This window comes from Stenella coeruleoalba (assembly GCF_951394435.1).
Source record: "Stenella coeruleoalba genome assembly, chromosome: 1".
Lineage (NCBI taxonomy): Eukaryota > Metazoa > Chordata > Mammalia > Artiodactyla > Delphinidae > Stenella > Stenella coeruleoalba.
In genome coordinates, this window is record NC_137169.1 from 103,887,699 (window position 1) to 103,901,823 (window position 14,125).

Sequence of the window (14,125 nt, forward strand, 5' to 3'; positions counted from 1 at the left end):
TGAATTTTGAGGGATGAGGAATTCCCTGCATGGAGAAGGGGGAAAGACACACTCCTGCTCTATCCCTGAAAAGGGATGATAGTCTTTGATTCCGCTTACCTCTCAGAAATATATTGACAGCATATACATAAAACACAGAAGACTTGGGAGTCCAACTCCTCCATGAAGGCCAAAGCACTCCAGCCCCACCAGAAAAATGATGCCACGTGAGTCTTTGGAACTTCGGAAGGCTTCTCTGCCCCGTGTCAGGAAATGCTTGTTAATCTTTTTTCCCTTGGCAAGTGAGTGAAGACTGCTCACAGCCGGCTTCTTCATCCTCTCCTGGCTCACACTGACGCTGGGACTGACACAGCTTGTGGCAATGATGGCTCTCAGAGCTGCTGTGGGAGACCCAGTGCAGTGCCGAAGGGGTGAGCACCTCCCTCCCAGGAGCGAGGCTGGGACCTCCTTCTCCCACCATTACAGTGGGAGGCCTTTCTTACACAGCTTTCTAGAAGCACTCTTAGCTGTTCAGTTAGCTCTAAACACTCTACCCAGTGAAAGTCCCCATATAGCCCTCATGAGCTTACAGCTGCCATGACACTCATTGCCTCTGTGTGTGTGTAGCTTCCCTGAGGATCAAAGGCACATCGGTGTAGTGGCAAAAGAACATGCAGATGTTATTAAGGCCATCCAAAGCCTCAGTGTCATAGGGATTTTGTGTCTCATCAGTCAATAGTGAAAAGAGCAAATATCAGGTAATGCCAGCTGGACCCTGCCATGGTACTCAAAGCTATGCTAAGCACTGGGGTTCCCACGAAAAGTCTAGCATGCAAGAAATGGGAATGCTGCCCATATTGCACCCCATGCCATGTGAAATCCCTGGGCTTCTGCTTCCTTATTTAAGACGTGATAAGGAGGAGAGGACTTAGATTACATGATTTTTCAGAGCTGTGATTCTCTAACTTCACAATATATGTAAGATTCTCAAACCAAAAGAAGACTATGGTTATTATACAGGAGTGGGGATTTTAAAGACTGATTTAATAGAACATGGTTCTAAGAAAGCATATATAAAAAAGGTGTTACATTTAATATGCTATATTGGGGAGTACTCTAGTCATCTTCGTAGACAGTATTATCAATATTAACTTTATTGTATAAAAGTGGGAATAAAAGGGTCACAAGTAGATTAAGTACAATGTGCATTACTCAACATGGTGTAGTGCTAATGTCTCCCCTTCCTACCTACTGCAAAAACCACAGTGGCTTCAAGAATAAGCATCAGAGAAAATGTAGGAAGCAGCTGGATTGAGACATACCGTTGGTTTATGAGGCAGGGAAATCAGGTTTTCAGTTTCTTTCTTTCTTTTTCCCCTTTCTGACTGTTTTGTGACCTACGGCACCTTGTCATTACTTTTAGGGCATTTATTTCTGTGCCTCACAAATTAAGGGTGGCAATGCTATCCTCCTATCGATGTCGTAGGGACAATTTAAGAATAATGACAGGTGTGCATTGAGGGCTCTTCTGAAATAAAGGTGCAAAGGGGCGGTCCACACTCTGTCTTGGGGCTGGTGGGGAACATGTGCTTAGCTGTGGGGAGGTGTTTCCCTGCACGAGGCTGTTGTGTGTAAAGCTCAGTAGGGCCCATTGCTCGTGTAAGAGCCTCAGTCATTGTTCCATTGTTGTTTTAACCCCAGTGGGGAGCAACCTCCCTGTCCCTTGGCTGCCACCCTCACTCATACTGCCTGAGGATCTCAGAGCATAGGAGCTAGGCTCAGTTTGGCTTCTTCACCAGGGCAGGCATTCTAAACCTCCTTTCTTTCTCCCCATCTCCCTTCAATTCACCTATTCACTCACCCAATAAACATTTATGAAGCCCCTGCTATGTGCTAGGTTACTGCTCTGAGCAGGGAGACCCTGCTTCTTTGGAACATCTCCTATCATGGGGAAGACAGGAAACAAATAAATGGATGATACCACTTCAGATCATCATTTATGTGCAAAGAAGACAATACATGGGATGATGTGAGAGAAAGTGACTGGGGAGGTGGACTCTCCCACCTACAGAGATTCAGATTCTCTGTATATGAATGGGGTGCAGGCATCTGCATTGTTAACCAGAAGGTCAGGGGATTCCAATGAAGCTGGTTCCTGGATGATCCTTTGAGCATCACTGCTCTAGGGAATGTCCTGAGTGTATGACCTTCGGGGTTGTGGTCTCCTTCGTGAGTGGTGCAAGTGGAGTGGGGCGTGTTTCAGGGTGAGGGTTAATTGCTCTGTGCGATTCCCACCTGAAGCTCTTTTCCTGGCATCCTTTCTCGCTCCCAGCAGCTGCCTTCTGTGCAGGAATGGGCCTTGCCACCTGTTGGCTACAGCCTTGCTCTCAGAAGATTAATATGTTCTTATCTGAAATGACAGAAAGAGGAGGAGAGGGAAGCAAAATTGTTAACATGGTTCTCCTTATCTCTCCTCTCCCAGATCTTTTTCTGATCCCCCCTTCCTGGGTTCTCCCCCAACCCTATCAAATCCGCTGTGAGCAGCTGCTGACCTCCTGGCCTGATGGGCCTCCTTGCCAGCTGTCTGACGTCACATGTCAATCTTCCATCTTTACTGCAAATCTCTACTGATCAAATTTCACATTTCCAGGACTCTGGTCATAAAGCCCCTTTCTCTGGTATAATTAGTAATTAGAGGAAAAATGTTAGCTAACAGACACTCAATCCCCATCTGTCAAGTGAGGAAATTCCCATTCAAGTGAGGCCTGAACACTCCATCCAGGTGATGGACCCCCTCATGGTCTGCTCTTCTGAACTAAGCAATTCTAAGGGAATGAGAGAGCTACATTACCAAGTGTCCATTTGGCTGTGAACAAATCTCTCTGTATCTGTATAATTTAATTCATAACTTAAAAAATCCCTTCTTCCCTTCTCTCCTCTTCTTTCCCACACTGCATTTAATATTAAGTCAATGGAAACATTACTAAAAGAAGTTCCTCTTACTAAGGCACACTTCCTATGCTGTCACTGGAACCTCCTCATGATTCCCTCCTGAAAAGCTGGCTGCAGCTTCCAGTTGGTCAATGAAGGGTCCTAACTGTGAAAATGTGAGGTTTAGGAAAAGCCCCGTGTGAGGCCGATGTGATACTTGCAGACTTGCCTAAGTGGAGACAGTTTTAGTTGAGGGTAGTCTTTTCTTATTAATTGTTTCTGCCACTTATAAAAGGATCTCATGAAATATTCCCCAAACTCATGCTTTGCAGAAGTTTAGTTATTATTTAGCTAAACATGGGCCACTGGCACAGTATGGATACCCCAAATAAACACACAAATAAAACTCCCCAAATCAAATGTGTTTCTAGAGAGAGACGATAGTTCGCTGTTCCTGGTGGTGGTGGAACCACATCAGGCTGGCTGTTCTGAGGCATAAACTGAATGATGACACAGAATCACAGAGGTGGTCCAGAGGCCAATCATCAAGAAGGTAAAAGACTTTTAGACCTCGTCATTTGAAGAATGGTTGAAGAATTGGAAGATTCAGAGAAGAGAGGCCTCAGAAAGAATGTTAGTTGTTTTCAAACAGTTAAATGGTTTGCATGCTGTAAGAACTTGGACTCATTCTGTAGCACCCAGAAGTCAACATGGGATTACAATTACAGGCAGTGGGGTTTTAGCTGCATGTACAGGACACTGGAGTCAGGTCTGGGATTGAATTCTGCTTCTGCCACTTAGATGTTTGATGGTGGGCAAATTTCTTAACCTCCGTATCTCAAATTTTTTTCTCATTTGTAAAATGGGAATAATAATTGTACCTTATGGGGTTGTGAGAATTAAGTGAGTTAATACATATAAAACATTGCAACAGTGTCTGACACACAGTAAGCACTGGCTATTTACATCACTACAAGAAGGGGTGGCATGATCGCCTGGTCTAGAAGCTCAACATATCTCAAAGAATTTTCCACAAAACATGACTCCCTGAAGATGCCTCCTGAGAAAAGAGTTCTGAAATCAAATTGCTCGATCCCCAGCCTTGAGATTCATGAGACAAAGGACAGTAAGAGAATGCAAGTTACTTTTGTTTAACTAAATATTTCCCATTTATTTCACCATGGAACCCTCCTTTAGTGGAGAGATATGGTGAAATACAGTGTTACACAAAACACATTTGATTAAAGACTAAATGACAGAATTGGCCAATCAGTTGTGCCTGTGGGAGAGTGGTTACGTTCTGATGGGCTGGGTAGATCTGATTTCTGGAAAGGACATCTGCTGATAAAGCATCAGGTTTCTGAGGGGAGCGAGTGAGGCATTTTAACATCAATACTAACAGTGTGGAAAGACCACACGCATCACCTCCCCAAACAGCTCTGCCTAGAAACAGAAAGAAACTTAGGAAGTGAGAGGTGGAGAGGAAACAAACCACTTTTTCATTTAACATTCATGGAAAAGATGTTTGCTTATCTCAGGCCTTGCGATAAGCAACGGAGACACCAAGATGACTAAGACACCCTCCCTTCCATCCAATGTAGGGATATGACCACAGGAGCTGAGCACAGGGGCTTGCAATACGGTATAATCACTGCCTTAGTGGAAATTTAGAAATAAAAGGCTCAAGAGAACAGACAGGAGAGAAAACTAATTCTGTTTGAAGGAGAGAGGTTTCTGGAGGTGGGGGTGACTCCAGATCTCCTCTGTGAGGGAAGAAGAAGTACGTATTATAGGTAGAAACATGGGCCAGGGGAGGGTACTCATTACAGAAAGGAAGACCAGGGAGAGGGACCTGGGGGAAAGGCACCAGAACAATGAATGAATTTATGCTCAAAGATAAGAAGATATCAAAAGTGACACCACATTCAGAAATGGCCAGGTTAAGGGCCCAATAACCAAGAGCTCCTGAGTTTTCAAATTTACTTCTATTGCTTGAGCAATCACGTTAATCAACTACACCCTTTTTTGAACTATCTGAGTTGGCTTCATTTGTAAAACATGGGAGGGATGGAGTAGGTTTCTAAGACCCCCCTCCTTCTCTAATATTCCCTGATTCCATGAAAGTTTATAAACTGAGATCCACCAGGCTTTATTTTCCTATCAGAGCCCGATACCAGCCAGCCCATTCTGTGAAATTTTTAAATCTTCATTTTAAATCAACCGCCTTTAATTCCCTAATTATTAGTTTTGCACTTTCCTGACCTCTTCATTTTTCTTTCTCATCCTTTACTTTCAAAGAGAGAGACCTGAACTCAGAATTCCAAGTGTGGCCTCCTCTTGGGGTAGAGAGATCACCCATCTTCTATTCACTAGCACGATGATTCTGTCTCGAGTTAATCTGGTCGCCACAAAACATTGCAAACTCATGTGTTTCTGGTTGCTTGCTCCCAAATGCATTACTTTGCATTTTTCAAAGTTGAATCCCATTTTACTTTTTTCTACCCGTATTTCGATAATCTCTTAATATCATTCATGTGTTCAGTGCCTGCCCACACTGGGGTCTCCTTCTTCTAGTCTGGTACCATTTGCATGTTCTATTAATCTTTTTTAAAGAACACTGGGTCTAATACTTTCTCCCATGTCTTTTACCTATTACCTCACAGCTAAATGCCTGTTCTCACACTCAGATCCAAGGCTGCCTTTGCCTTTTAGTCAGAAACATCACTTCGCAAATGCAGTTAAAAATTCTAAATGCTGCTTCTTTATCTAACAGTTGCTCAGTTCTTATGGATTTTAACATCTTGTAGTTGGATGGTATTATTAAAATAATATTATCCAATACCCCCATTTTATGGATGAAGAAACTGGCCCAGAGAATTTAAATGTGCCATTGGCAGGGCAGGATATGGGAGAAACCAGCACTTAAGGTTCCCATCTTCTCATTCGCCCCAAGATGCATTCACGGTGCATGCACTTATGCCCTCTCCCTTTCTAGGAGCCTCTAAGGGGCCTGAAGAGGGGTGGGGCTTATCCATCCTCAACAGTTGAAGAGCCATGTTCTAATGAATAATGTTCAAAATCCCTTTCCGCCTTTCCTAGCTTGGTTTAATAGTATTTATTTTTAGAAAAATTCCTGGGATTCTTTTCCATTCTTCATTAGCCTTCAAAATATTATAAGTGGTTTCTTCCATACACTTTTTCATGCCTCACATTGTAGTTTATGGTTTTCTGCTAATCTTTGTGCATTGAGGATTTCAAATACCCACCAAAATTATTTACAATTCATCTTACTTTGAACCGTTTTTTGGCTTCCTAACTTATCAATCATTTGCCTGAATTGTGCAAGAGGTATAAGAATTTAGTTCACTATTTTCTGTTGTCTGGTCATTACTCACTGACTTACTTAGAAAATTTTTTTTCCCCAGTGTCTTCTCACGTCATGACAAACATAAGTGAAAAATACTCATTTTTTTAGACTGTTATGCTAGCATTAAGTCATTCTGGTTTTTTTCTGCCAAGTTTTTTTCTCCAAGTTTTGACTGAAGCTGGGTCTATATGGTACTAAAACATCCAAATGAAAAAGAAAAATTCAGTGGAACCACTCAGATGTTTATCCACCAAATCCAGATATCTGGCAAGTGTGGATACTTCTGGATAATGAGTGATTCTCCCTAGAGTCAACATTTTCATCTTAATGCTTCAATAAATAAAGATACAGCTTGACTATGTGTATTCTGTAGAGGATGGTAGCTTCTGGTAGACTCAACCGTGTGTGAAAAGAACCTCTGACTCATTAGTCTGTCTAGGTTGGGATGAAGTCGTTTGTCCCGTGTGGATGTGATGGGCTTGTTACCATGAAGAACTGTGGGTTAGGAAGTGGGCATCTATCCCAGCATAAACAAATCCAGATGCAAAAAAAAATTCAAGGGAGAAAGAATCAGGAACTTGAATCTTCCTTGGCTGTAGAATTGTGGTAAATACTTCTAGATGTCCATACTACCCAATTCTTTTAGTTTGCATAAGTTGCCTAACTTGTCCCTTAATATAATTAAATGAAAAACACATATTTTGCATTTAGACATTGTCATTCTGAAAGATTTTACATTCTCTCAATATTCCAGTGAAAAGAGTTTTACTATCTTAATTGATCAAATGACTAGAGTGACGCTTAGACAGTTTCACATAAAAGGTAGAAAACATTTGAAGACTAGACCTGAGTCTAGGATTATAGATTTGAGGGACTTTAAAGGTCTTTTAAGGAAAATCCCCATCTAATGCTTCAAGCTGCTCCCCATTTGGCACATGTGTTGAGGGGTATCAAGGTAGTTCTAGAGACAGGGAATGGCGTTATTATTATTTTTAATTTTCCCAAGAATCTACCTCTCTGTGGCTTCCATTTCCCGAATGCTGACTTCCTCCTTGAAGCCCCAGGACAAGTCACGCTGTCTTTTTTACATCATTGATATCTGAAATAATTTGTCTCATCCTTTACCCCTGACCACCTATTTGTCCTGAAATTTCAATCAAGACTTCTCTTCTCCAGCCACCTCTGCCTCTCCCATCATGAGGTCTGATGTTCTTCCCGAATGTGTTCCAGTTTGTTTGTGTTTCTCTTCAAGCACTAAACACAGGAAGACTGCTTTGCCGAGGCTCCCCTCCCCCGAGCTGCTGACTGCCCGGAGTCTGGCGGCACGCCACAAAGGTGGGGGGGTGGGGCTCACTGGCCAGGTGAAGACGGCTTCCACCCTAGCGTCTGTCTCACTTCCGAGCTCATCCTCACATCAGAGGCCTGACTTTTTGACGACAAATAGAAACTTGAGTACTGCCACACTCCACCACAGTTAACTGCTCCTCGCAGCAGCAGCCACTACCACTCAGCCCCTCCTGGCAGGGCTCCGGCACAAGGTGAGGGCTCTGAAACTTTTACACAGCACTGTATATAGGTCAGGGGCTCTGACAGGTACCCAGACCACCTAATGACGGAAAGTTTGATCTGGCAGGCAGTTAATCAGCAGCAATGATCCCGGCTCTGAGGGCAGAGTGGAGAAGCAAATGCCCATGCTCCCTCTTTGCGGTGGTAGTGGGGGGGTTGCCCCCTTTTCTCACCTGAGCTTTGCTGAGGCTCCCACACATCTGTAGTTTCTTTATAGCTCCCAGCAGCCATTCTTGAGGCCCCAGTGGTGACTCTCCGGGTAAAAATACTGAACTTGCCTCCCACCTTTTAGCCTTTCTCCAGGTACAGTGTAACACTGTCTGGTCCAGAGTTGAAACTTCTTTGAATTGTGGTTTGTACCACTAGCGCCTTGGGTTTATAAAAAAGAGTAAAATTTCTGCCTTGTACTGTGGCTGTAAAAACCCTTAACCTAATTTTCCAGCTGAGCCAATTTTGAATTAAAAGGCTTCATGTCAGGAACATCAACATTTGGACGAGACTCTAATAGATCCTGTGATAAATCCGCAGCTGCTGTGGGTGAATCTAATTCCAGATTCTCTGCCTGGAAAACACCGAGACGATAAATTACCACACAGATTCTGTAAAAGCCAGAAGGGGTTCACGTGGGAGACTGAGGCGAGCAGGACAGTCTTGGGTGGCAAAGTAGACAACCTCTGTGACATTGCTGTTAGCTTGAATGAGTTGATGAGGTTGCAAACTGGAGGGCTTCCCTGGTGGTGCAGTGGTTGAGAGTCTGCCCGCCGATGCAGGGGACACGGGTTCATGCCCCGGTCTGGGAAGATCCCACATGCCGCGGAGCGGCTGGGCCCGTGAGCCATGGCCGCTGAGCCTGCACGTCCGGAGCCTGTGCTCCGCAACGGGAGAGGCCACAACAGTGAGAGGCCCGCGTACCACAAAAACAAAACAAAACAAAACAAAAAAAAAAAACTGGAGGTGACTGGGTAGCCTCTGTTCTTAGTCTCTGCCCCCTCACAGCAGAACCGGGCACATCACAGCACTGCCCCAAAACAGATCCAATAGATAATATCCGTAAAGACTTGATAGGGGAGGTGGTGGGAAAGAGACTGTCTGACAAAGCTTCATAAAATCCTGTTTAAACATCTCAGTCAGTTCCCAAGAGTCCCCTCTGGGCCTCTGTCACTTCCTCTTTCCTCTCTCTCCATTCCTCCTCGGGGCCAGCATCTACCTCTTCCCTTCTCCCTGGCTCCCACTCTCAGCCAAGGCTCCAGCCTTACCCTGGACTGTTCCAGGTTTCCTCTCCATCCTTTTCTTATACAGAGTACTGCCATACCATCTCAGTTTCTAATAGGCAGCTCCATACCCATGGTATGCTGCAAGCTAAGGACTCTTCTTAGGGTCCACTCATCTTCCATGGGAGGGATGGAAGTGGGCGTGGTCATGCTGCTTGCAAAACACTTTCCTAGAAACAGTTTTTCCCTGACATGTGGTTAAATTATTTAGGACTGCATCTAACTCGTAGTACATGTACCAAAATGGTAGATTCTAGCATTGCTAGTAAGTAATATTATTTTAAAGGAAAAAAGATCCTCTGATTCTCATTCATCTATTCTCTTTGGACTTGAAATTCTGTTGATTTTCAATTTTAAGGACTTCGATTCTTTGTAGTTCCCGAACTCTGGTGTTCAAAAGAATAACCTAGTGAAGACCTCACAAAGGTTCCTGCAAGATTTTAATTCTGTAGATCTGGTCAGGGACTCAAGAATCTGTAGTTTAACAAGCTCTGCAGGTGATTCAAATGTAGGTGGTTTGTGGCCCACCTTTGAGAAATACTGTCTCAGGACTTCCAATGTCTTCCTACTATCAATACATTCCTTCATCCATCTCTACTACCAGATCAATTTTCTTGAAGCCCAATTCTGATCATTTCTGTGCCCCAATCCTGTGCATGCTTACTTCTCACTGTACCTTACCACGGCCACCCTAACCTCTCCCAAGTCTCACCAGAATTATCCCAAATCATTCCCAACCACCTTGATCCTGCCCTTACCTCACTACAGTGAATCCTCAAAACAGTAGCCTCAGATGCCACAGATGCATCCTTTAGTAAGGATGTAAATTCAGTAAATTCAGGTATTTCTCCTTAGCTGAAAACCCTCTGGTGGTTTCCAACCTCACTCAGAGTAAAAGTCCTTACAGTTACCTCCAAGGCTCCTGTCATCTGGCCCTGCATCTCTCTGGCCTCATTTCTCACCACTCTGCCTCCCTCACTCTCTCCCAGTCACAGAGGCCAGGCCAGGCACACTGTGCTTCCTGTTCCCTCTTTCTCCTTGAATAGAGGAGGTGCTTGTCTTACTACTAACTTTGCCTTAAGTAGTTGTAACCCTGGGAAGTCTACCCACATTTCTCAGGCTTCTGGGTGGGCTTCTGGGCATTTGTACCACTTATTAGCTATAGTCTGCAGAAGTGCTTTGGTCTTGTTTCTTTGTTCCCTCAGTAAGAGACACCCTACATCTCTAGGCCCTTGGATTTTCTGGATTCTCTGCAGATAGCGTCTGGTGTTGTGATAAGCACAGTGGGAACACCTGTTACAGTAAAGGATCATTACTTTTTAAACTCTGCCCTATTCTAGAAGAAATTTAGGAAGATTATAAAAAGGTAGTTTTTAAAGTGAGAAAATTAATTAAAAAGAAAAAGCGATGTAGAACAAGCAGATGGCTAATGATTAACATAGAAAGTGATTAATATAGAACATGAAGGCCATAAGATCCTGTATATTTGCTGCAAATCTGACTCTGAGCTTCCTAGAAGTCAGAAAAAATAAAAGAGGGAAAGATAATCAATTACAGGAGTCACAGGGTCTACTAAGAACAAATCAGTGCTCAAGAGGAGCACCTCTCTCCCTGTGCCCTAAGAAATTTTACTCTGTGCCTTCTATAGAGAAGTATCCTGCATAATACAGACAACAATGTCCTTAAGAATGCTGAAACACAACAGCAGAGTCTGGGCTTGATACAAATCTGGTGATCGGCAGCATATGCATGTGATAAGGAACTGCTGAACAGACCAGTGGTTTTCTCCTGCACCTTACAACTTTAGCCCAGCAAAGCTTGCTAGAGCTAATACTCAATGATGTCAGCCAGGAGTAAATGTTTCAAGGGGCCAGCACAATATACTGAAATCTAGCAAAGCTGTGGTCTTTGTGCATCTGATATCAAAAAATGAAGGTGTCTCAGTCAAAATCTTAGCTCTCATCAGTGGAACCAGAAAGTCAATGCAATTCAAACTTGACAGGTAAGGAGGGAAGTCTTATAACAGCTGTTTCTTAAACACCTCTAGTCAATGTAGCCATCATTCTGGTTAGTGCTGAGTCCCTTAAATTTATCTGGGTACCCAGAACTACAGCTTCAACAATACACTGTGGGTGGCCTTTGCTCCAGACAGAGGTACATTCTCATCACATAGAGGAAAAGGGTACCATCTTGGTGTAGTGCAAATAAATTGACAGGGGCTGTTATACTTTGAACCACATTCAGTAGTCTCCAAATGACTGAATCCAGAATAAAATTAGGAAATGCTTTTATTAAAAGGTAGTTACACTATGACAGAACAGGGCAGTCTCTATGTAGTAATAACATCATTACTTCCCTAACAAACATTTGTGAGCTCTTGTGTTGTACATAAACTGAGAAGAGGAGGGTAATGGTGGACAAAAGCACTGGACCAGAGTATCAGTGTTAGAAAGCTCACAGTCCAGCAGGGGCAGTTGAGAAACTCAGTTAATGCCCCCGTGGTCATACAGCTGTGTCTGGGGTAAGGCTTTGACTTGATACCTTCTCATGGCTTTCTCAGACACTCACATGATGTTCCACATCTAAGAATCTCATTCTTATTAGCAAAGCCCACTTCCTCTATTCAAGCAGAAAGAGGGAACAGGCGGAGAGAGTGAGGGAGGCAGAGTGGTGAGAAATGAGGCCAGAGAGATGCAGGGCCAGACGACAGGGGCCTTGGAGGTAACTGTAAGGACTTTTACTCTGAGTGAGGTTGGAAACCACTGGAGGATTTTGAGCTAAGGAGAAATACCAGCTGAGCATCTAGCTACACCCCCACCTGGGTGTTTTCATTCCATGGATGTAGCTAGATGCTCAGCTGGTCCCAACTGGCACAGGTGTCCCCAGCTGGGAACTTGAGTACCACATAAGCCACGAGCTGAGGAGAAAGAGGCACCGTAGCTTGACTACCTCTGCTGAGAAATGCCATCAGCTTTAAACACCTCTTTGGCATAGGGAAGTCTCCAGACACCTTGGGCTCATCACTAACTGGCTTCCCACCATGAGTCTGGCATCGTGATAGGAAGTCAAAGAAATACAAACGTGGGTGATATACAGACTTCAAGGTAAGCAAAATAAGCCCGATACATAAATAGCCCTAAATAAGGTGAAAGTGTTAAGAGCCAAAAAAGCATAAGTAAACTGCTTACAGGAGTTGAGAAGAGGGAAGGGTAACTTTTAGCTAAGAGATCAGAGAAACTTTCAAAGAGTTTTAACTGCATCCTGTAGTGGGCAAAATTTGGACCGTAGAGGCAGAACCGTAAGAGCAAAGCTATGGAAGTGTTTAAGTGCAGGGTATGTTTGGAGAACAGTAATTCAGGTCAGTCTGGCTGGGTGGAAGTTGGGTGAAGATAAAAGATGATAGGGGATGAGGCTGAAAGTGGGACTGGTAATGGGATTGGGCTTTATGGGAATTAACCCCATAATGATGGTTAGACACTAGAGATGGAAATTCTAATAAGGGAACTGCCATAATAGTCTAAGCAAGAGATAACACTAGGAGAACATGCTAGTGATATTTCAGAGAAATGTGAAAAAGTGTGAACAAAGGTATTGTCAAAAAGACAGATGTTGTCAGTCTCTGCCTTATGCTACCTCCTCCGCATCTCTTCCACCCCCATGTACACTTTCACACAAACTTGCAAATAATTCCCATTGCTTGTAATCACCAATGAAGCTAGTTGCTCGCCAGCCGCCAAACTTTCTTCCTTGGAAGGGATGGATTTTCCCAAAGTAAACTGGAAAATCAAGGCATTTATGCAGGGAATATGTTGGGGGAAAATCTAAAGAACTCAGATAAATTTTTATTACTTTTAAATTTAATAAATCACTTAATTACTTCAACTCTTTCTTTTTTCACAGATAGAGGCTGAGAACTGTGAAGCAGGCCCTCCATTATCCCTGATCCAAATGCAATAGCAGTGCTGAGATGAATGCGGCCTTGAGCTCCTATAAAAGGTTTACTACCACTGCACTTGGGAAGGGACTGATCCTTTTCTTTCCAAGAGTTAATAGCCAGGTTGATTCTGGATTCTTCTCTCGATTGCATCACTGTTCTGCAGGACCAGGGAATCTTAGGTGTAACTGAAGCTTTAGATCCTCAGAAAGGCAGTTTCAACCTCTGAGTGCTGTCCTAAAGCAACCCTGATTTTTTCACGACTAAGAGTGATCCATATTCCTAAACTTTAGCTGGCCCTTCCCACAGCCTCATTTCTTGCCATGCCTCCACCCTGACCCCCGATCCTTCAGAACAACTTGAAGTTCCCCAAGCATCTGCTGTTTCCCATGTCTACTCATTTACATACATTTCCTCCCATGCGAAGAAGGCCCTTTTCTGTCCTACCCAGCATGGTGGGTCCTCCTTGACATTCAAGTTCAGCTCACCTTTTCCTTCCTTGAGAAGTTTCCTCTCATCTCTTATCTCAGTTAGATGCCTGTCCATGTAATCTATGTCACCCAGGTTTACCTCTATCATAGCACTTTGTTCATTCATTTCTTAAGTTAATATTACTGAATGACTACCAGATACCAGGTACTATGCTAGGTCTTACAAACATCATAGGTATGTATATATATATATATGGAGGAGACCTATTAAAAAATGGTGATGAGACCCAGTGAACTATACTCTAACTGTTGGCTTTCTTTCCTGATTTTCCTGCTCTGCTATGAGTTTCTTGAAGGCAAGAAAATAGCTCTGTCTCTCTTACTTATCAAGTGCTTAATAAATATTGAAAGAACAAATGGAAGTTGGCTACTAGTAAGGAAGACTCAGCAACTGTAGACGTCAGTTCTTAAAATTACAGTGAGGTGAGCAGTTGTCTGACTCCGAGTTATCATCAGATTGGAGTCACTGGGGCTTGGAAGGGGCCTTAAAGGGAATGTGACTATGCATCCTGGTTTGCCTGGGACAGTCCCAGGTGACACCTGTTCTTTAGCATCTATCTGGGTTAGCATTTATTCTAGATTTTTC

General features: G+C 43.5%; 1 protein-coding gene across 1 annotated transcript in view; it reads right to left on the reverse strand.

Annotated features, from left to right (window-relative positions):
- Window positions 1–848: 848 nt before the first annotated feature.
- LOC307197896 (uncharacterized protein) overlaps window positions 849–14,125 on the reverse strand; it is a 31,062-nt gene continuing 17,785 nt past the window's right edge. The window contains exon 4 of the mRNA XM_079944411.1: window positions 849–2,389. Within this exon, the coding sequence (XP_079800537.1) occupies window positions 2,375–2,389 (15 nt within the window). The 3' untranslated portion in view covers window positions 849–2,374. The remainder of the gene's footprint in view (window positions 2,390–14,125) is intronic.